Source organism: Bactrocera tryoni, chromosome 1, assembly GCF_016617805.1.
Source record: "Bactrocera tryoni isolate S06 chromosome 1, CSIRO_BtryS06_freeze2, whole genome shotgun sequence".
NCBI classification, from domain to species: domain Eukaryota; kingdom Metazoa; phylum Arthropoda; class Insecta; order Diptera; family Tephritidae; genus Bactrocera; species Bactrocera tryoni.
This window is the reverse complement of record NC_052499.1, coordinates 59658-82061: the sequence shown is the minus strand read 5'-3', so window position 1 is coordinate 82061 and position 22404 is coordinate 59658. Positions and strand designations below refer to the sequence as shown.

General features: G+C 35.5%; 2 protein-coding genes across 3 annotated transcripts; both read right to left on the bottom strand.

Moving 5' to 3' along the window:
* Positions 1-3578: 3578 nt before the first annotated feature.
* LOC120775502 (zinc metalloproteinase nas-13) lies at positions 3579-4659 on the bottom strand. The gene has a single exon (XM_040105712.1). The coding sequence runs from the start codon at positions 4380-4382 to the stop codon at positions 3579-3581; it is 804 nt and encodes a 267-aa protein (XP_039961646.1). The 5' UTR covers positions 4383-4659.
* A 96-nt stretch (positions 4660-4755) lies between these two features.
* LOC120775486 (protein fem-1 homolog CG6966) lies at positions 4756-19944 on the bottom strand. Of its 2 annotated transcripts, none has more exons than XM_040105693.1 (6): positions 19091-19944; positions 7060-7417; positions 6399-6999; positions 6095-6348; positions 5581-6029; positions 4756-5527 (listed from the first exon to the last, which is right to left on the bottom strand). In XM_040105693.1, exons 1-6 carry the CDS (start codon positions 19148-19150, stop codon positions 5342-5344), a joined length of 1908 nt encoding a protein of 635 aa, XP_039961627.1. In that variant the 5' UTR covers positions 19151-19944; the 3' UTR covers positions 4756-5341. The 2 variants fall into 2 exon arrangements, with proteins under 2 accessions (XP_039961627.1, XP_039961635.1); XM_040105701.1 differs by lacking the exon at positions 19091-19944 and adding an exon at positions 7479-7575.
* Between the last annotated feature and the right edge of the window lie 2460 nt (positions 19945-22404).

The window sequence follows — 22404 nt, the reverse complement described above, 5'->3', positions numbered from 1 at the left end:
ACTGGTTGCAAGAGTATAAAAACTGAGTGACTAGTTCGTGTATATACAGACTGACGGGCACGGCTAAATCTACTCAGGTCGACACGTTGAAGCGATTAAATATTATAAAATTATTTTGAACTGTTTTTATACTCTCGCAACAAAGTTGCTGAGGAGAGTATTATAGTTTTGTTCACATAACGGTTGTTTGTAAGTCCTAAAACTAAAAGAGTCAGATATAGGGTTATATACACCAAAGTGATCAGGGTGACGAGTAGAGTTGAAATCCGGATGTCTGTCTATCCGTCCGTCCGTCCGTCCGTCCGTGCAAGCTGTAACTTGAGTAAAAATTGAGATATCATTATGAAACCTGGTACACGTATTCCTTGGTTCCATAAGAATATAATATTTTCTTAACACCCTGATGACATGTACGAAATATGGGTGAAATCGGTTCACAACCACGCCTTTTTCCAATATAACGCTATTTTGAATTCCATCCGATGCCTTCTCTGTATAATATACACATTAGGAACCAATGATGATAGCGGAATAAAACTTTACACAAATACGGTATTTGAAAAATATGTAATTGACTGATAATGAAATCTCGATTATCACTTTATCATGCGGGGTATAAAATGTTCGGTGACACCTGAACTTAGCCCTTCCTTACTTGTTACTCTGTTATTTTGTACAAACACATAGAAATAACACGAAATGAAAAACTTGTTAAACTCGTAGAGAAAAATGTCGAACCTGAACAAGGCAATACATAATTTCTAAGAAGTATAATTAAAATTCGAGGATAGAGTCATGTGGTGAAGTTCACGCAAGTGAGGAAAGTTCTCTGATCGCCATTCACTTGGGAGTGGCCAGAAACGTTTCTTTTACATATGGCTCAAGAAGCTCACGACTTCCGGTCTTTGGCCAAGTATCCTCTGGGTAGCCTAAGAACATCCGTTTGAAGGCGAGCAAAAGTGAGAAGGCGAAACATCCCCTACATAGGGCTGCTGGGTTTGGGACCCGCCACGTAAAAAAACACCCTCAATGAAAACTGGCAACCAGCCTCGGATGAGAGGCGGCAGTGGCCGATGGATTGCCGGCTGAGCTTTTCAAACACGGCGACGAAGAACTGATAAGGAGCATGCATTAGCTTCTTTGTAAAATACGGTCGGACGAAAGCATGCCCAACGATTGGAATTTAAGTGTGCTCTGCCCAATCCACAAAAAGGGAGACCCCACAATCTGCGCCAACTACCGTGGGATAAGCCTCCTCAACACCGCGTATAAGGTTCTATCGAGCGTGTTGTGTGGAAGATTAAAGCCCACCGTCAACAAACTGATTGGACCTTATCAGTGTGGCTTTAGACCTGGCAAATCAACAACCGACCAGATATTCACCATGCGCCAAATTTTGGAAAAGACCCGTGAAAGGAGAATCGACACACACCACCTCTTCGTCGATTTCAAAACTGCTTTCGACAGCACCAAAAGGAGCTGCCTTTATGCCGCGATGTCTGAATTTGATATCCCCGCAAAACGAATACTACTGTGTAAACTGACGTTGAGCAACACCAAAAGCTCCGTCAGGATCGGGAAGGACCTGTCCGAGCCGTTCGATACCAAACGAGGTTTCAAATTAGGTGACTCCCTATCTGCTTTCTCCAGACTGGACAAGGAAGGAAAGCAAATGGTTCTGGCAGTGAACGACGGCAAGACGAAATATCTCCTATCATCAAACAAACAGTCGTCACACTCGCGACTTGGCTCTCACGTCACTGTTGGCAGTCATAACTTTGAAGTTGTACATAATTTCGTCTATTAGGAACCAGTAAAACACCACCAACGATGTCAGCCTGGCTACTTCGGACTGAGTAGGCAATTGAGAAGTAAAGTCCTCTCTCGACGAACAAAAGCCAACCTCTATAAGTCACTCATTATTCCCGTCCTGCTATATGCTGCAGAGGCTTGGACGATGACAACAACTGATGAGTCGACGTTGCGAAAGAAAGGTTCTGCGAAAGATTTATGGTTATTTGCGCATTGGCCACGGCGAATATCGCATTCAATGGAACGATGAGCTGTACGAGATATACGACGACATTGACATAGTTCAGCGAATTAAAAAGCAGCGGCTACGCTGGCTAAGTCATGTTGTCCGAATGGACGAAAACACTCCAGCTCTGAAAGTATTCGACGCAGTACCCGCCGGGGGAAGCAGAGGAAGAGGAAGACCTCCACTCCGTTGGAAGGACCAAGTGGAGAAGGACCTGGCTTCGCTTGGAATATCCAATTGGCCCCACGTAGCGAAAAGAAGAAACGACTGGCGCGCTGTTGTTAACTCGGCTATAATCGCGTAAGCATTGTCTACGACAGTAAAGAAGAAGAATAAAAATTAAGGATGTGTTAACGACATCATATTCCTGGGAATGCACTTTTTAAAAAATGAATAAGTTTTAGAAGCATTTTATACTTCTTCAGTCAAGCGTACAAATATAGAAGGTAATATTTAAAACGGTTGGATGATATACATAGTATATCGTAGGTTGCGCATAATTTCAACATAGAGGATACGGCCGTTCCTTACAGACGTTTATAGAAATGTTCCAACATTTTATATAAATGAAAATAACTTATGTATCTTTAACAAGTCTACGGCAAAAAAGATTTTTTCAACACCTGAAAAATTTGCTCTTGCAAATTACGATGGTTGATTTGAATATGTGCCTAACTTTAATTACCATATGTTTCTTTCTCATAAATTGCATTTGGTGACGCACAAGAAGTTAAATGCTGATCTCCAATAAAAATTAAGGTGAGGGGCTGGTTGGATTAAAAATATATGCATCTAACTAAAGAACCGAATTCAGTAGTTTATTAGTTTACTCGGTATATCGGTGTGGTGCTAAAATTTATCAAATACGACCCTAATGACCCTACCATCATAAATTTAATATAATGGTCCATGAATTGTCCAATATATGTCCCATAGTTTATATATATGTATGTATGTACATCAAAAATATCAGAGTGACCAGACGAGTTGAATACCGAGGTGACTGTCTGTCCTTTCACCCATGCATTTGTGCAAGCGCAAACAAAAGTAACAATTAAGACCACTTGATAAATTTTGGTACTCGGTTCATTGTCATTGCAAATGTTTTTAAGGGAATATTCTAGTCTAAACTGCGACTATACTCTTACTATAATGATTTCCCTCTCTCTATATAACTTTTTCTTCAAACAACCAATAATAAAAAAAGAAGTTAAAAACAAATATATGTATAATTAATATAACCTTTAAATTTAATTTACCAGATTCTTAGGACAAACATATTATTTGCGTTTCCACATATGTATGTATATTGCGTTTTGAATGCAAGATACATAACTGAACAGTTTAATTTTTTATTATGTATTCATGTATGTAGCAATATATGTATATACATATTTATATATTAAACACTTGCAGGATTTTAACACCAAAAATAAAAAGCCAACTCAATTAATGACTTTAATTAATACTTACAGCTTTTCCAAAACAAAAACAAAAATATTTACTTTTGAATTCGTCATTTTACAAATGAGCCATTTTCTTACTTTAATGGTTTACATTTGTACATGATATTAATTTTTTTCAAATCCCCTTCTGAGGGACCCACTATTTGCCCCATTTTACGATCTATTACCGTATTGCCACTTCTTGCGCGCATTGATGGTTTTGTACGGTCCTTTGAAAAAGCAAATTCCGAGTAATGCATCAGACTTTCGTAGTCGTACAATACATTGTAAGTATTAGTGTATATTTCGGGGTAGGCGATAAACTGTGACCAATACTTTTGAGGAATATTGGAATATTCAATTTTTACGTATTTATTGCGATCTGGACGGCTCTGTTCGTGGTAGAGTCCAAGAGCATGCAAAGTTTCATGTTGTATAACACCACGTTCACTTAAACAGTAGGGATTTAAGATCACGTCGTGAGGTCCCATTGGAGTTAGAGGGTTAAAACCAACTCTTGTACCACACAAGTCCGAAGATTTTTTATAATTAATGTACTTTAAATTTCCATTTTTATGAACATCATACTCTCTAAATCTTAGACATGTACTTTCATTAAATACCAGTAAAGCTGCGTGGACATTATCAACTTCCTCCTTGCTGTAATCTGTGGAGATTGTGTAGTGTAGCAAATTGCTTGGCCAGCGTTGCAACGGCGAATTCACCGCGTTACGGGTCTTATCTTCGGCCGCTTCGTCATCAACATGGATTTCATTTAAGTAATTTTCAAAATCTTCAATGTTGACTTTTCCTGAAGTGTTTGGTTTTGCAGAAGTTAATTGTACAACTAGTAACAAAATAAGCCAGCTAACAAAAAAATAGAAACTATTTCGATTCATGATAGTGAATTGGATACAGTACTGAACACACTTTACATTTGGATTTTCTTTTATATAGTACCTGGATCGTCAACAAATGCGTGCAATATGTACAATTCATTTACATATCGCAAAGCCTATTTAATATGCTAATGGCCAAAGATAGATCACTACGTTACCTGCAGTTTTGTACAAGACGACACCATTTGCAATCACATTAAGTGGTTAAAAATTATGCAAAAGAACTTGCTGAACACTATTTGTGTTTGTATATTTTTTCGTTTATACGTGATTATACTTTGATCGTTTCCTTTGATACAAATTAATGTATTCGAATAAGTCAAGAGATGAACACTTATAACTGGACGATGCAACTATACATTGAAAACAGATCTTTTCAAATTATGAAGTTTATTTTGTTATACTTATTTGCCTAGTCGTTTGATTTCTCTTCTTTCTATGAATGTATTTATATGAATGTATTATATACTTAATCCTAGACACACAAATCGTTAAGTATTCCATAAGAGTTTTACAATTTTGCCTTTTCGACATCATTTTTGCTCAAACACTTTCATATAAAACTTAATCTGTTTATCAATACCCCTAATTTGTGACTTGCACAGAGTTTTCTGTTTGTCATAAAATGATCCTATAATGGTTTGTTCCTTTCCGAATCAATGATTTAAAACCAAATTAACATTGAACCCTCTAAAGTCTACTGTATTTTGTTACATTATATTTATCAGTGCAAATATTAAAGAAAAATAAAATAAACATGAACGTTAGTATAATTAACTTAAATGTTTTCTTATATGTCACTCGATAAGCAATATACATGTAAAATAAGATTGAATCAAATTTGAAAAACGATCACAAATTATTTATAACCTCGAACATTTGCCACATGGTTAATGGTCATCCACACTATAAGCGTACAATATACCATTACTCATCGCGGTATTGACGCTCTACAGCAATTAATGAATTTCAATAAAAGTATAAAGCGATGGAGGCACAATGTTCATATATTTAATTCGATGTTTTTGTATGGTTCGTGCAGCCAAACAAGCTAGAGTGGTATATTTCAATGGATTGACGACTTCATGGATTTTCCTGGGTTTCAACAATGATTCGAAAGTTTCACCGGCATCATTTTTGGCATCCTATATTAAAGAATATTATTAGCACACTTCAAAAATAAATAGTTTACACTTACCAGATGCGCGCCATGTTTTAAAAGAACTTTTGAAAGCGTTCGAGGACATTGTTGCGCTGTTGCAGCCAAATGCAAAGGAGAGTTTCCTGCATCATCCCTAGCATTTGGGTCAGCTCCAACTTCGAGTAGAGCTTTAGCTAGTGCTGGGGAAGGAAACTGACAAGCTGGATAACGACCGACAAGGGTTCCCTCTCGGTAACAAGCGTAGTGTAGAGCTGTTCGTCCCGATCGAACAGACACTTTAAGCCGATTCAACTTGTACAAAGAATATAAAATTTGTTTGCGCATATTTGGGCAGAAACTTTCATCTTCTTCGAGGGAAGCCAATAAACAACCAATATGTAAAGCGCTTACTAAGGCGCGGCTCAGCGCGTTTGGATCGTGATTACAATCATGTATTGATGGTACTATGGCCGGATTTTTTTCCTGTTCTATAGTCCATTTAAGGCCTACAAAGGCAAAACTAACTGTTTCACCCAAAACAAGACGAATGTATTAAACTTGTTTTTATTACCTCGCTCCACTTCTAGAACAGCCTTATTAAATATCAGCAACATATCTCTGGCTTCAATTGGAGGAACAATGCGACCGCGAGGCAATAAACGACCGGCTTCAACAAGCATAAAACTAAACAGTTCCGCAAATGATAACAAAGATGATTGGGTCATTGGGCTGAGAGGTTGTAAAATTTTCTGCTGCATCGTCAAAGCATACGTCCATAGCTCAATACAACGATCAAAACGTCCAGCATCTGCATAATGCGCTCCTCTAAAAAAAATGTCTGAATAATCTGATTTTAAATGATCATTTGTAATTACCTGAAACGTATGTAATAGCTTGTATCAGGATGTGTAGGACCTAAAATTCGCTGTCGTATAACTAAAGCTTGCATTCTCATTTCATCGGGATCTAGCACTAACTCTTCGAGTCCTTCTATTGTTTTCACTTCCGATACATATTCATAAGCTGCAATTGGTTCGCTGATAGTTTTTGGTATTTTAGGTTCTTGATTTCGATCCTCCATTGCCCTTCGCCACAAGGACAAAGCACTAATCATGTCACGTTTTTTGTCTACGTATGTTGCACCCAAGAGTTCTAAAGCATCGATGCGACTTTTTCTACTAACGCAGGCCAAAGTAATAAGATGTTCCACAATTGGCAAATGCCCTGTCACACTCGCAGCCAAAAGCGGCGTCATACCATAATAGTCGACATCCATTGTTGCGCCATGTTTTAACAACAATTGCAAAATCTCGAGTGAACCAGATTCTGCGCAGTCATGCAAAGCGGTATTTCCTTTTATACTACACCGATTCACATCTGCATTTAAAGTTAATAGATACTGAGCGATCTTATAATGACCTTTGTAGCATGCGATCATTAAGCATGTATGTCCATGTCGATTTGCCACTTCAAAATCTAAAAAATGGAACCACTTAAAATAATATTTTTTTCATTAAGCATTGATATATAGCACACCTGCACCATTGGTCACCAGAAACTTGACAATATCAAAATGTCCATCAAAACAAGCAGCGCGGAGTGGTGTAGAGTTAGTGCGGGTGGTACTATTTACATTTGCCCCATGATGAACAAGGAGCTTTACAATACCATAATGACCAGCTGCTGCGGCGCACCATAGCGGTGGCGCATCCTCAATGGGCTCACCATCAAAACTCACGGAACCTACTTGCTCAACATTGGCGTGTCGTTTTAGCAAATACTCTACAATGTTATAGTGACCATTTCGACAGGCAATTACTAATGGTGTTGCTCCGTTAACTCTCGCAGATATAAGCATTTTTGTTTCTGACTCTGATCTGTTGGAGAGGGTATGCTGTAAATAAATTATTTCAATTATTGACAATTTTTATTTTATGTATACATATAGTACATACATGAAAAGTGAAGAGATCATATACACTTTACTCTATGATACGATCTAAATTAATATATTTCAGTATGTAGCTATTTTTGAAGGTTTTATAAAGAATGGAGAAAAATAAAAGCTCAAATCCATCTGAAGAGAAAAATCATAAGGAAATGTTATCAAAAGTACAAAATTATTTAAAATAACGGAATAACGCAAATTTCAGGGGAAAAGTTAAAAATGCTTTGCAATATTTTAGGAAACATAACATATTTAAAGATTTGAACGTAAAAACATCAACAAATACAACATAAGAAGAAGGCTAGCGTTTGCGGAGCATCACCAACAGAAATACTTAAACTTCCTGGATCTAGTGATTTAGAAAGATGGATCCCAGAGTAATGCCTAGGAATGATGATAGACCCAATGTCAGAAGACCACCATTAAAAGAATTAAACCCACGGGTGCTTCACTCCATTGACATGTTGAAGCAATGAACCACGGATCAATGTAACCCACTAGTTTGTAACAAGTAAGGAAGGGCTAAGTTCGGGTGTCACCGAACATTTTATACTCTCGCATGATAAAGTGATAATCGAGATTTCATTTTCCGTCATTTACATATTTTTCAAATACCGTATTTTTGTAAAGTTTTATTCCGCTATCATCATTGGTTCCTAATGTACTATATATTATACAGAGAAGGCATCAGAAGGAATTCAAAATAGCGTTATATTGGAAGAAGGCGTGGTTGTGAACCGATTTCACCTATATTCCGTACATGTCATCAGGGTGTTAAGAAAATATTATATACCGAATTTCATTGAAATCGAGAGGGTAGTTCCTGAGATATGGTTTTTGGTCCATAAGTGGGCGAGGCCACGCCCACTTTCAAGTTTTCAAAAAGGCCTGGGTGCAGCTTCCTTCTGCCATTTGTTCCGTAAAATTTAGTGTTTCTGACGTTTTTTGTTAGTCGGTTAACGCACTTTTAGTGATTTTCAACATAACCTTTGTATGGGAGGTGGGCGTGGTTAATATCCGATATCTTCCATTTTTGAACTGTATATGGAAATGCCTGAAGAAAACGACTGTGTAGAGTTTGGTTAACATAGCTATAGTAGTTTCCGAGATATGTACAAAAAACTTAGTAGGGGGCGGGGCCACGCCCACTTTTCCAAAAAAATTACGTCCAAATATGCCCCTCCCTAATGCGATCCCTTGTGCCAAATTTCACTTTAATATCTTTATTTATGGCTTAGTTATGACACTTTATAGGTTTTCGGTTTCCGCCATTTTGTGGGCGTGGCAGTGGGCCGATTTTGCCCATCTTCGAACTTAACCTTCTTATGGAGCCAAGAAATACGTGTACCAAGTTTCATCATGATATCTCAATTTTTACTCAAGTTACAGCTTGCACGGACGGACGGACAGACGGACGGACAGACGGATTTCGACTCTACTCGTCACCCTGATCACTTTGGTATATATAACCCTATATCTGACTCTTTTAGTTTTAGGACTTACAAACAACCGTTATGTGAACAAAACTATAATACTCTCCTTAGCAACATTGTTGCGAGAGTATAAAAAGGGCGAACAATGCAGCAAAAACAAAATACCAGACTTAATATAGAAAGTTTTTCAAACAAAATATCAAATTCTTTTATTTCTTTGTAGGTGACATGTGAGCATGCAAAATGGTACCAATAAAGAAGAAAAAAGATTTTTACAGAAGGTTTATACATTAAAATTCAGCTTTATTAAACCATAAATACAATCAATGTGCGATGTACTGTGATACAGTCTCAAGTCTCTAAATTTGAGATTTTAAATCTAAGAAAACGTAGCGTTCAGAATTGTATTTACGTAAACTTATTTTAGTATGCAATCCAACAACAAATTTTTTTAACTAGTATACAAATTTATGATTTCACGATGCTTTATGACACGTTGTGAGTACCCCAATAGTCAAAAAACATAATTACCAATAATATTTACCCAATTTATGTAAAATTGATTTATTTTTAACCTTTTCGTGTTTGAGTTGCTTACAACATATAAAAAACAACAATCGATTAATATCTATGATGATCTCTATTTAGTATATTCAAAATGGCAAATAAGAGTTCTTTTTAGTTTTGTGACCTACTAACTATCAGGTCTCAAATTTTAGTCAATATTTTGAGACTAACGCTAGAGACTGTTTAATGAATAGTAACTAGTCACAAATTGAGACTTTACCTCAAAATGTCTCAAATAGTGACTAGAGACTGCCCACAGAATTCCACTATAAGACAACCAACCAATTTGAACCAACATCGTCATCAAACATATGATTTCAAAGTTGTCGTAACCTTGTATACATACATATGTATTATTATATGAACGTTGTTCGAATCAGCAATTTATACATAAAAACTATTTATTAGTGACGAATTCGTTTAGCGCACTAAGTGCACTTACACATATGCACATTATATGTTGTGTGGATATCGAACTCGTAATGCATTGACATTGCGAATTCAATGTCAAAACAAAAATAGCTTACTCGTGGAACCAAAGAAAGTTCCCACATTACCTACATACATATGTATGTACACGGAAGTGATGGTAGATTAAGGTACACCATTAGACATTTTATATATAAGAAATTTTAGTACCGTTAGCGATGTGATGTATTTAAAATCATACTTTGCATACGATACATTTTTCATATTTTTTTTTGTAAAATTACAAAACTGAGTTATTTGATATCTAATACCTTTGGGATAGCCAAAACATATTGTACTGTTGCGTAATATTTGTTTTGCTCGATCATAGCATTTTTCTAATCTAGAAAATGTAAATAGAATCAGTTGCAAGTTAGAACATGAGTAGAAATATTTATCACAATAGAATGTACATATTATGTTTACGGGGTAGGAGAAAATTTGGACCGATTTCATCAATTCTTATCACCAAACCATTTTATGTCTTAAATAATTTGTAAAATCATTATACATATTTATATTTGGTATGCGGGTATGCGTGTATGCGGGGCAAGGGAAAGCAAGATTTTTCCATGAAGTAATTTATTTTCTTCATAATAAATGAGAATAAAAATGGAAATTAAAACATAGAACAAATTTTTAAATGGTATTACAAAGGCATATTTGTGTACAATTTGCACGTATAATTCCTGTCTTTTATAATTTTTACTAATTGTTGAAGTTTTGTCAATTTTCATTGATGTTGTTGCTGTGTGACAACGGGTCTATATTTTTGGTCACCTCTGTTGAAAAGAGTTAAACTATTTCATTTTGGTAAATCGTTTCGCAGATGTTTATTCAACTTAATAGACACTCACATCCATATATAGAAATATACATACATCATTTTTTTTTTTGAAAATTCGTTATATTTTTGAAAATTTGACATTTTTTTTAAATAAATAAAAAAATATAAAAGAAATCGGCTCACTCCGGGATTAGCAGGGATAGTTGTCAAATTAATTGAAGTTTTTTTTTGAGGAAAAAAAACCAAAAATGGCGAACTTTAAAAAAATGGCGAACTTCCAAAAATTGACGATTTTACTTAAAAAACACCGATTGTTTTATATAATTGATCGTGTTAAATTTTTTTCGTGTATTTTTTCGAAAAGTTCATTCAAAAACAAAAATTTTAAAAGAAAGGTCCCCAAAAGTCAATTTCTACAAAAGTTATGGCTATTTGAAAATAAAAAAGCCTTTTTTTGAAAACTTCATAACTTTTTTTGAAGTTGGACAAAAAATTTTGAAAAAATTCTCAAAAATGTTTTTCAAAGGGTAGAAAAGGATGGATAAGTTTCAGCAAAATCTAAAGGGGTCGGGTTCAAAAGTGGTCGATTTGGTATGGAATACCCCATATAATTGTATTTGTCTTTTTTAAATACAACATTTATTAAATGTACAACTTCTGTTCTAGTTCCTCAGGTTTTGAGATATCGATTTGAAATTTCGCACCCGTCCTTTTTCTCCATTTCTCATTTGTCGGAATAGCCGATACCATAACACAATAGCATATTGCTGACATATAACCTAAACGATCGGAATACAGTGCTGTTAAAGATAACTCTTTCATTTAAAGGGGGGTAAGGTTTGTTTCGTCGAAAAAATACCTTTTTTCATGAATTTTTTTAGAAAAAATTATTGCTGTAGGCTAATTTTACTTATTTTTGTATGAGAGTACAATATTTGAAGGATACTTAAAAAAAAGTTTTGTCGAAAAATAGCGAGGAATAACGGATTTATCGTCGATCTCTGCAGGCACCACGAAAAGAAGTTTTTGTGCGGTGACCAGCCTACAGCATCACTGGATCATCTGAAACCAAAAAATCAAAATGCTTTCTGTAGTTTATTAGTATATCTTTCAATTGACGTCGAGTTTGTTTTTAATGTTTCAATTTTTGGTACCATTTCAAGCCAAAATCTAAAATCGTCAGACGAAAAAATCGACCTATTTGTTATTGTAAAATTGTTAGTAATTAAAATTAATTTAATAAATTTTTGGAAAAGCTCAACGTCATTCGAGAGCTATATATGTACATATGTATATGTAGAATATTTGTACAAAATTTCAAAACGATCGATGCAGTAGTTTTTTCTCTAGGCTGGTCACCGACTTTAAAAATGACATATTTGGGAAAATCGATTCAAAGTTTTTACCGCTCAGCGCAGGTAGCTGGAAGGCGCGCAAACCTAAGTTAGAGGTACCGTTATTCAACCTGCTGTAACTTCGTTAGTTTTTCTCCGAATGACCTAAAACTTTAACACAATATTCTTAAGATGTTGATGGTTCAGAAAAAAAAACTAAAAAAAAAATGGAAAAAAAAGTTGTCCAAGGCAATAATGCAATCCCCGAAGAAATTGTTCGGATCGGATCAGTATATATGTATGTACATATGTAGTTGCCATACAAACTCAACGGATCGGAATCAAGTCCTCGTATGGAAAAAATTTTCATTTATCAAGATGCATTCAGCAAATTTGAAATTCGGTGAAAACTCCGTAGAAATTTTTCACATTAGAGCACATACATACATACATACATATGCAGCTGTCATACAAACTAACCCATCAAAATGAGGTTCTTGTAACGAATATTTTGTATTTGAGCAGAGTATTATAGCTTCGGTTTAATCGAACTTAACGTTTTTTCTTAATTTTTTATTTTATAGCATTACTAGCTGACCTCGCAGCCTTTGTCCTGCCAGAAATTATGTGTATGTCTTCTACATTTTTTGTAACGCAGCTTGGATAAAAACCTTTTTTTAGTTTCTGTTCCGGTGTGTAAATATACAAAGAAGATGGCTTTCCAACCCGTGAACGCGCCACGTATATCTGGCCACACTTCTAGCGACTATCCTTATTTCATGTTGATTGTCATCGCAAATGCAATTTTCCTTGGAAACTGAATATGTTTTAACTGAAATGGCAAATCGTTGGAACTAAAAGGAATTCGTAGAATCAAGCATTCTGCCCCCTTGTATTCGATAGCTGCGTCACAATCAGTCGTGTACCATTACACGCTTTCGGCGCATGAAGATTGCGAAAATAGTAATGACAGATCCAACTTTGAGACGCAAATGATGCGCCGGCATACCAAGCCTCTCCAAAGAATTTAGAAATTCCACTGGATTTGTGCGATCGGAAACCTCCCGGAATTTGTCTTTGAATCTTCCAGTTTAAGTCATTAACATCGGTATTTTTGGCAGCCAAAATTGCGGTTGCTCTCAAACAATTGTAGTTACGATAATTTGCCCAATGTTCATCTTTCGTTGAAGTGAATTGACAAAAGGCAGGTAGAGTTGATAACAAACGCCTGGAAGTATCAACCGAAATTTGCCCATTTCCAATTCTTAGAGAATACGATGTAAAATATTTTCGGCAATGTCATTTTTGTTCATATCCCATAATTGACGCGGATTTGAAGGCTTATATATCGAAATGATCATGGCGAAAAGTGTGCGAACTTCAGTGGCATGCGAAATAGCTATAGCATCGTCCAGTGATTATCATGTTCCAGAAATTGTAATTGCTGGCATGCTTCTCAAAAAGTTAAACCCACCGTACCATTCACAATACGCAATGACTCAAATGAAGTTGAACCGCGTACATTAATCAATAGCAACCGAAGGTATAAACAATCGTCGTTTTTCGGGTGGATTGTATAAATTAGTCCTAATGTATTAGTTGAGAACACACCTGGATGTCTATCTACTGCTTGACCTTGCTTTCTGCGTTTCTTCGACGATGCATTCCATGTATAATATCAAGGCATTTCCGAACAGAGCAATGTTCTCGGATCACTGACGCAAGTTGAGAAAAAACTCGTCAATGTGAATTTTGTTGTTGACGGTGTTTCCGCTGGCTGTACTGTATTCTCTGCGTTGAAATACAGTCTTTGACCTTCTCCAAATGAACTGCGATATGCACAACAATCGGAAAACGTTCATGCATTGCAAAAATAAATATATTACAAAACGCTTCATTGCAGTTCACGTATCGACCCATTTGATACTTGCTGATCTCATCTCATGTTGCTTTCTTTTGTGATGTACTTGCAAACGTATTTTATCGATTTCACAAAACTGCAATACTCAACATTGATATGAGTTTTGAATGTGAATTAGACAATAGTTGCGAATATGGTACGATCCATACGTGCATTTATTGTCAGACATAAATACAAACCGAAGTGGGATTGTGGTGTCCGCAAAGACCATGAACCATTTTGGTTTTCACCACTTCGTATAATTCTGGATCTATCTCTGGATCAGGAATTTCCACAGAAATGATTTCATCAATTTGATTTAGTGTAATTTTATCCACCATCCAAAGAAGAATCTGTGCAATAATTCCGTAATCTATGGCCATTTTGCATTGCAAGTGAATGTAACAAACAAATCCACCACTCCACAATTCCGCTCGTATGTCATCGAATCCTGCGAGTACTCGTGCATGTGCTTTGGGCTGCCAATGTATAATATGTTGATGGCAAAACGAACGTCGACCGATATTAGCGCGACCTTTTCGCGGCATCGTAACAAATTTCAATCTGTAATTGATCACTTTGTATGAAACACACATCAAGTTTTTACTGAATAATTTTCAATAATTTACCTTTTGAATAGCCAAAATAAAAAAAGCAAACGACCGAAAAGGAACTATTCAAATAATTTACAAACAAATCAATTGGAAAAACAAAACAAACAAAAATTGTATGGAAAAGTCACTTTTTGGAACTTTAAGCTAGTAAGTCGGCTAAAAATTAACTTTTTCAATTTTTTTTTACCAACCATTGGTTCCGGCCATTTTTCATTTCATCCAACTATTTAGTCAGCTATAGCGAATAGACAAAAACCCGACTTATTTTTTATATATAAATTTACATATTTACAAAAACTATTTGACAGTCCTACTAACTTAGAAAAATTCATTTTTATTTTAAATATAATTTACCCGGAAAATTTAAATTACAATTTTTGTCACAATTTACATACAGAAAATCAAGCTCCAATGAAGATAGTGGAATAGTTTTACATCATCTCATCTAAAAATAGGTACAACGGTACAACAAGACTTTCTCATTTTCTAAGTTTACACTGAGGAGTGAAAATGGATTTATTTGTTATATAACGATTTGTTAAAAGTAATACGTGGTTGGTAGAGAATCAGATCAAACACTCATGCCGAAAACACAATCAGCTCATCAACAGTGTTGATCGCGTCTGATACCGACTAGTATCAACTGATTTCATGCAACACGACCAAGCTATTCTTCGGCAATCGAGTAAATCAGTGTATTTAATATAACATAATATTATTTAGTACAACTCAAACACTGTGGAACATTTAAATTATACAAATATGAGTATGATTTACAAGCAAATCATGTAACCTATAAGCTGATCGCTACCGATTGCAATTTGTTCTCTGTCGCTGATTTGAAGGCAAGCGGTACGATTCGTGTACTACAAGTATATTATAGGGTCTCTGACGATTATAACAAACTTCGTAAAATAATTCATTCTCGTTGAATAAAAGCGATTTTAGACTACTGATACAATGAGACCCCGCATTCATTCGTTCCAACTTCAGCCGGTTCTACGTTACCGGAATTTATCCGGCCAAAGGCTGTTATTCCGGCGATCTACTCCGGTTTAAATCGGTGAGTTTAGGTTAAGTTTGTCATTATTAGAGCTCCTCCTAGAAACATTCACGAGCCGGGAGCACTGCTGCGGTCCAAGAAATCAATTCGATCAATCAGCCGCTCAGATTTTCTGAATTGTGCAGGTTTCAACGTTATATGTACGTAAGGATCGCGTGCGAGATAGTGTCTTATCGTCTTATCGATGGTGACGTCGATCGCGGGGATACTACCCTTGAATGTCAGAGTATAGCTATCCGGACAGGCGATTTTGAGCTCGAAATATATAATATATAGTACATCAAAAAACCCCGAACATAGATGCACCGTGCGACATTTTGCACAATGAACGACGAAGCCCCCACCAGCAATATGGGCATCTTTAATAGCTCGCCTGCCATAACCAACGCTAAAGGTGGTCTGATAAATAATACAACCTGGCGACCTATGCTAGCCCTCGCATCAGACGATCTGCCCATAATTGTCTCGACCGAGAAACTACCCGACTTCATTTCTGTAGACAACCGCACCTCCGTTAACTTTAACAAAGCTAAATTGGTCAGTTTTCAGAATTTACCGAGAGTACCTTCATCGCACTACCCATTCTTACGGACGTAATCGTCAATTCCGCAAGATTACGGAACCCCCATTTCCCAGCCAAAGAAGCTGTTTTAGCTGAAGAGCGCGACACCTTACGCCATGCCGATCATCGTGATCCCTGAATAAATGATGTCAATTTGGGGATTCGGCAAATGGTAAACCAGCATAAGCGGACAAACTCGATAGAACATCTGAATTCTTGTAACTTCTCTACCGGTATAAGTAAGCTTTTTAATTACTGTCAAGGGCTTGTCTGGTCCGAAGAGACATGACGACCGCATTGAATTGCTACTCCCGACATTCACTCACCACCTGAGTCTAGCAGGCCACAAACATGGCTTCCTCAATGTGCACAGCACCACCACAGCACTTAGATTCATAAACGTCCAGATAGTTCGTTGCCTAAACCAAAGCCACCCTGTGAGAGGACGTTCCTAGTAGTGTTCGACTTGCCAAAAGCCTTTGACACAGTCAACCACACAACGTTACTTAAGGACATTGAGGTGGACTATTAACTACCTGAGCTGTCGGCAAATATTCGTACTTTTTCGAGGTAAAACTCCAAATTGAGAAGAATTAGACAGTGAGTCCTGCAACGTTAATTTCTAAATTTCGAAACTCCCTCAATCACCAGAAGGAATTTCTATCACCTCGTATGACGATGATCGCACGATATTGACGACGGACAATGGAATCGATGACATGTGCTCAAATGTAAACAGCTATCTCTCCGACTTTTCCTTCATATTCTCTGAAAGGAACCTAACACTTTCCCCTACTAAATATACAGCTATCATATTCACGAACTGGACGAAGGAGTACAGACTAGACCATAACATTGCAATATTCAAAGAAATCGGGCAGCCCGCCCAAAGCTACGACGACCTGAAATTATCGCCTGGATCCTGTGAAACGCAGATGAAGAAGCTTCAGTCATGTCACTTTTCGCAGACACTTTGTCCGGATATTAGAATTTGACTAAATTTTAATTCCATTAACGGCACCGGAATTCTATTGAATGTATCAATGGGTGGAAGTTTAACTGTGAATTGCAGTCAGTGCATGTCTGAAGTTTGTTGCGCCCGAAGTCTGGTCGGCGTATTTTCTTACGCCGTCAACGTAGTTGAAGAAGGAGGTGGGTGGTCCGTTTCAAGCAGACGACTGCAGCAAGGTTTCTATGAAAATACTCAAGCAGAAACTGATTGGAGAGGAGTTCATTGGTGTTCGATCGGAGACATCAAGAGACATACCATTAGAGTCCGTTACATATTGGTGCGGCGTTCGGCCCCATGCTGCCGATAGTCCTGTATTTTTCAAACAACATTTCTTTGTCTTTTCCACATGTGCTGCCGGCCAGAGATTGAAGATTTTGTTGCGGCTCTGTATTTTTCTTGTTAACGCGGTCGTATGAGGAGTGAAGGAGCAAAAGTAGTATGTATTATTAAATGGTGCGCTATAGTAAAAAATTAAGAGTGGTAACTTGGTGAAAAGTTAAATTCTTTACTGCGAAAAGAATGCTTAAAAACGAAATATATTTTTACTTACATTTTGAGGGTCATAATATAAACTCCGACCGTTGAATATTAAAATAAAATAAAACGATGACGAAATGAAAGAAGTGAAACGAAACACAAAATTTTAACATCTAAAGTTATTGACCATGAGTTCATTGCTTTCAATGGTAGATTCGTTCAATATTCAAGTTGATGGTAGTTGTTGGTTTTTGAACAATTATTTGTCCTTCCTCATTCACGTACTTCACAAAAACACACATCTATTCATGTATGCATCTATATTCATGAAGAATTGAGTCAAAGTAAACTAGATACGAAAACACACGCTGACCTTTTGCGAATGGAAACACACACAGCATCTCTTAAAAAATCAGTTACGGAAAAACTAACGAAGATTCAAAAACATTTTTACTTATTAATAAAGATGTATTACATACTATCAGATATTTATGTATCGTATTACATATCGATTATTTGACAACAAAAACTAAACGATCAGATTAACTATTTTGTTTCTGTTTGTTTATGTATGTTCCAATAATCAACAGTTTCCTTGTCCTTCTAAAAACTGGTTTCACCAATAAACAAACTATAATATTTAAATCGAAGTTAGTTTCATATTAAAAATATTTGTACACTTGTTCAGCTTTGTTTAAAAATGTGGTTGTGCAAGAAAGCAATGAGCTGTGTTTGATAATAAAGATCTGAATTTATTCAAAATAAATTGTTGGTACATTAAATGCTAAAAAAATAAATAAATAAGTAATAACCATAGATTGGACTCTGGAGTGAAATTGAGACAGAATGAACTTTTCTTGTTTTTCTTCGTAACAGTCTCTTCTAGAATCTCTTCTTCTAAATGTAAAAAGTAAAAAAGTCACATAACAAAAGCAACCGAGAAATATAAGAAAGCTGAAACCTTATCAATCATTGTTAAATGGCCGGAAGAAAAACATTTATCGAGATAAAATGCGTGTCAATTCTGGTAATTTAGAGATAGAAATCGTAAGGATTGTTTTTCGTCGCCCAGACTTTAGACTCAAATATAGTTCAATACGTTCTGTGAGTTACCACGACATATCCCGATTTTTATCCGGCCAAGGACTGTGCCCATTACATTATTCGGAGCTAGGAGAAGAATTTAACTGTATTCTTATCGACGATGGAACAGACTGAGATTATCAACTAGACATAATCATGCTGACAGCAGTTTACCATTGTTATTTTAAAATATTGGTTAGGAACTATATATGTTAAAAAAGAGAAACATGAAAGGGATGTTTTTAGTCCCCAGTTTGTGACAAAAGGTTTGATGAGTTATTTATAAATAATATAAAATGAATAGCTCGCATTGACTTACCTTCAACTGCGATAAGTTGTTGTCTCGAGCCGCATTATATACAACAAATTTACAATCCATAGCCAAGGCAGAATTTCGACATAAAATTCTTTTGTCTTGCAAACCAATATCACAATTTTTTTTAGTATCTTTATGTTTTTTTCTTTGATGTTGGTAGGCTTTATGTTTGAAAGATATATTAAACTTTCAAAGCAATTTTAAAAATTAAGCTTGCTCTGCAATTATATTTATCCTTCTTGATTCTTCCAAAGCTTGCGAATATGTGCAGATTTTTCTGTCGTCGGATTTGATGAAACGCTGAAGTTTTTATTTCGCTCACAGCCAAACAGAAAAACAACCCGTAGGCCACACAAACAGGAAGACAGTTCTTTCTTTAGCACTTTTTGTGTTTGCCTTATTCACCGATTTTTACTTCTTTCTTTCTTGTTATATTTTTTCTGCACTTTACGCGTTAAAATTTACTTCTTTGTTCTCGAAAGAAAAACTTAGCCAGAAATAGAATAAGTGACACTAAAAATTCGGTTGATACATTTGGTTGGTTCTCTTCAGCATGCTTTAACGAATGAATACCAAAGCGAAATTCGCAAAAAAATTCCACGGGTGAACTAGGCACAACATCAACAACACACAACCTTACTGGATACCAAAATTTATAGTAATTAATAAATAACTCGTGGCCAAGAAAACTCGATGAAATTGGGTACAATATAAAATAGAATATTTATTATTGTTGTTGTACTCGTTTATAAGCCAAAAAATAGTTCGAGATATATTTTTTCTGCTTTTTTTTAACTCAACAGCAGCAATACTAAAGAACACTTTCGAACTCGTCGTACACCAAAACTAACTATTTTTGCTTCCGGACTGGGCTGCCGTTTCAATAGTTTAGTATAATTCATATTTCATATAATATGGCAGCATTAGGTACTACGATGACTTTTTCGAAGATTACGTTGCCTTGCCATATTGGAAGTTTAGCAACATTTCAGAATATTATATATATGCTTCAGAGTATACTGAAACAGATCTACTTATACTATTATCACTTTTAGTTGAACTTTTTGAACGATTACCTTAATGGTTTTGAGAATAGCGTATGTATATACCGAAAGAGGTGGAAATATATCGTTATTTATATAGGCCAAGTATACAATTAAAATATCTATATAAATTAAAGGCAGATGGCAGCTTCAGAACACCTGATTTTATATAAAATGTGTGCATATTACATTATATTGCTATTTTTGATACCATTGTATGCACTTATATGGGTTTATTTATGTATATTTATCATATCAGCATTGAATTAAATATATAATTCATTCATATATGTAAGTAAGAACGGTGATACAAGATTGTGTCGCTATTAAAAAATAGATCTTTCTTTTGGACTACTGCTGACAAAAGTTAATGACATACATATGCACATGCAGAATCTCGTTCAAATCTATCATTTCGTGCATATAAAAATCGCAAATTAATTATAATTTGATTATACATACATACATATGTATGTATGTATATTTATTCACAACCATAACTCTTCACATTTTATAAAGTGATTAGAAAGAGATGGGGAAAAACAAAAAACATAAGGAACTTTAACTTTTAACATAAAAAAGTTTACATACATTTTTGAATTTCTTTTTAATTGGTATTGCGTTGGTCTTCCTATTGCAACAATAATTGCTTGAAGACGTCGACACATGCTTCGGACTAACACTTCTGCGTCTTTTTTGGCAATTTTTTCCCATTCAGCCATTATAGCTTGCTTAAGTGTCGCCTTGGATGTTATATGGGTCTTGGGTTTATATCCGGAAATTAGGTAGTATTGTATAAGAACCGCTTCATAACGATATATGAGGTGTGCGTAGAATCGTTCTTCTGTCGAAATAGAAAGTTTTTTCACTCTAATCCTCTGCGCTCCGTACGAGGTTTTTTTTTCAAAAATGTTAAATAAAGGTTTTTGTCCACTGTAGGATAAAAAAAAATTAACTCATCACTCTATACCACGTTATCCCAAAACGAGTCAGGTTCAGCAACGTATTGTCTCGCAAATGCAAGCCTCTTCTCGTTTAACCAGAGATATTAATTGTGGAGCACGATTACAATGAGTCTGCACACTTGATGACGATTTGTTAATAATTCGGCAAATTGCACGAATTGTTAATTTAAATAAGTCTAAAATAATTTTTCAAGTTTCCTATGGAGTTTTACGACCACAACCCATAGTTTTGTCCAGCAATGGTTGTTTGTATCACCAAACATTATACGAGATTTAGGGTTATATATACATACATACATACATATATATATATATATATGTATATGTTTGTATCTAGAGTAAATATACTTAAATGATCTGGATGCCGAGACGAGTTGAAATCTGTAAGACTGTTTGTCTGTCTGCCTGTCCACACAAGCGACAACTTGAACTAAAATTGAGATATCTCGATGAAGTTAGGTACATATTTTCATTGGCACTCCATGGAGCACGGATGGGCGAAATCGGACCATTGTCACGTCCACAAAACGCCATTAATCGAAAACCTTTAAAGTACAATAACTAGGCTCTAAATTAAGATAGGAAATTATAAATGGGTGAAGAGGGTGAGTGGCATTTATGGTTTGAAAATATTGAGAAATTACACGGAGCCCCGTATGTACATACATATGTATGTATCTCCAAAACCACTTAAGCTAAATCAACCCAACTTCTTATATTATATTTCTATATACTTAAAAATAACACTAAAATATTGTAAATGAAATTGATTCGCATAAGAATAACAATAAGTTCCATTACAAACATTACAAATTAAAAACTTCGCCATCTCGTGAGACAACTTACATACAAACATATACATATGCACATACTTTTAATTAGATACATTAGATTTAATAATTGTATACAAAGACAAGCAAATCAATAATAATATCAGAATGAAAAATTTCTCACTCAATGAAAGGTCTTTAACTTCCCTTAAGATTTTGAAGAAACCTTATTGAGTTATTAACAACCTAGCTTTAGATAAAAACACCAAATTCTGCAGGTAACATTATTCTAACATTCCTATGTTACAGTGTGGAAATGGGCAAAATCGGACTAAAACCACGCCTACTTGTTATTATATGACATATTTTAGGCCTATAAAATAATTTGGAAACAACAATTTCAAAAAGTTAATGGGTGCTCATATTATGAATGAGTATTAAAAAATAAAATTATATACATATGTATGTATATTTCACCATCACTTGCAAATTAATTTTTTGTACTCACCCGTCAATATAAATTTCTTGATTTCCGATAG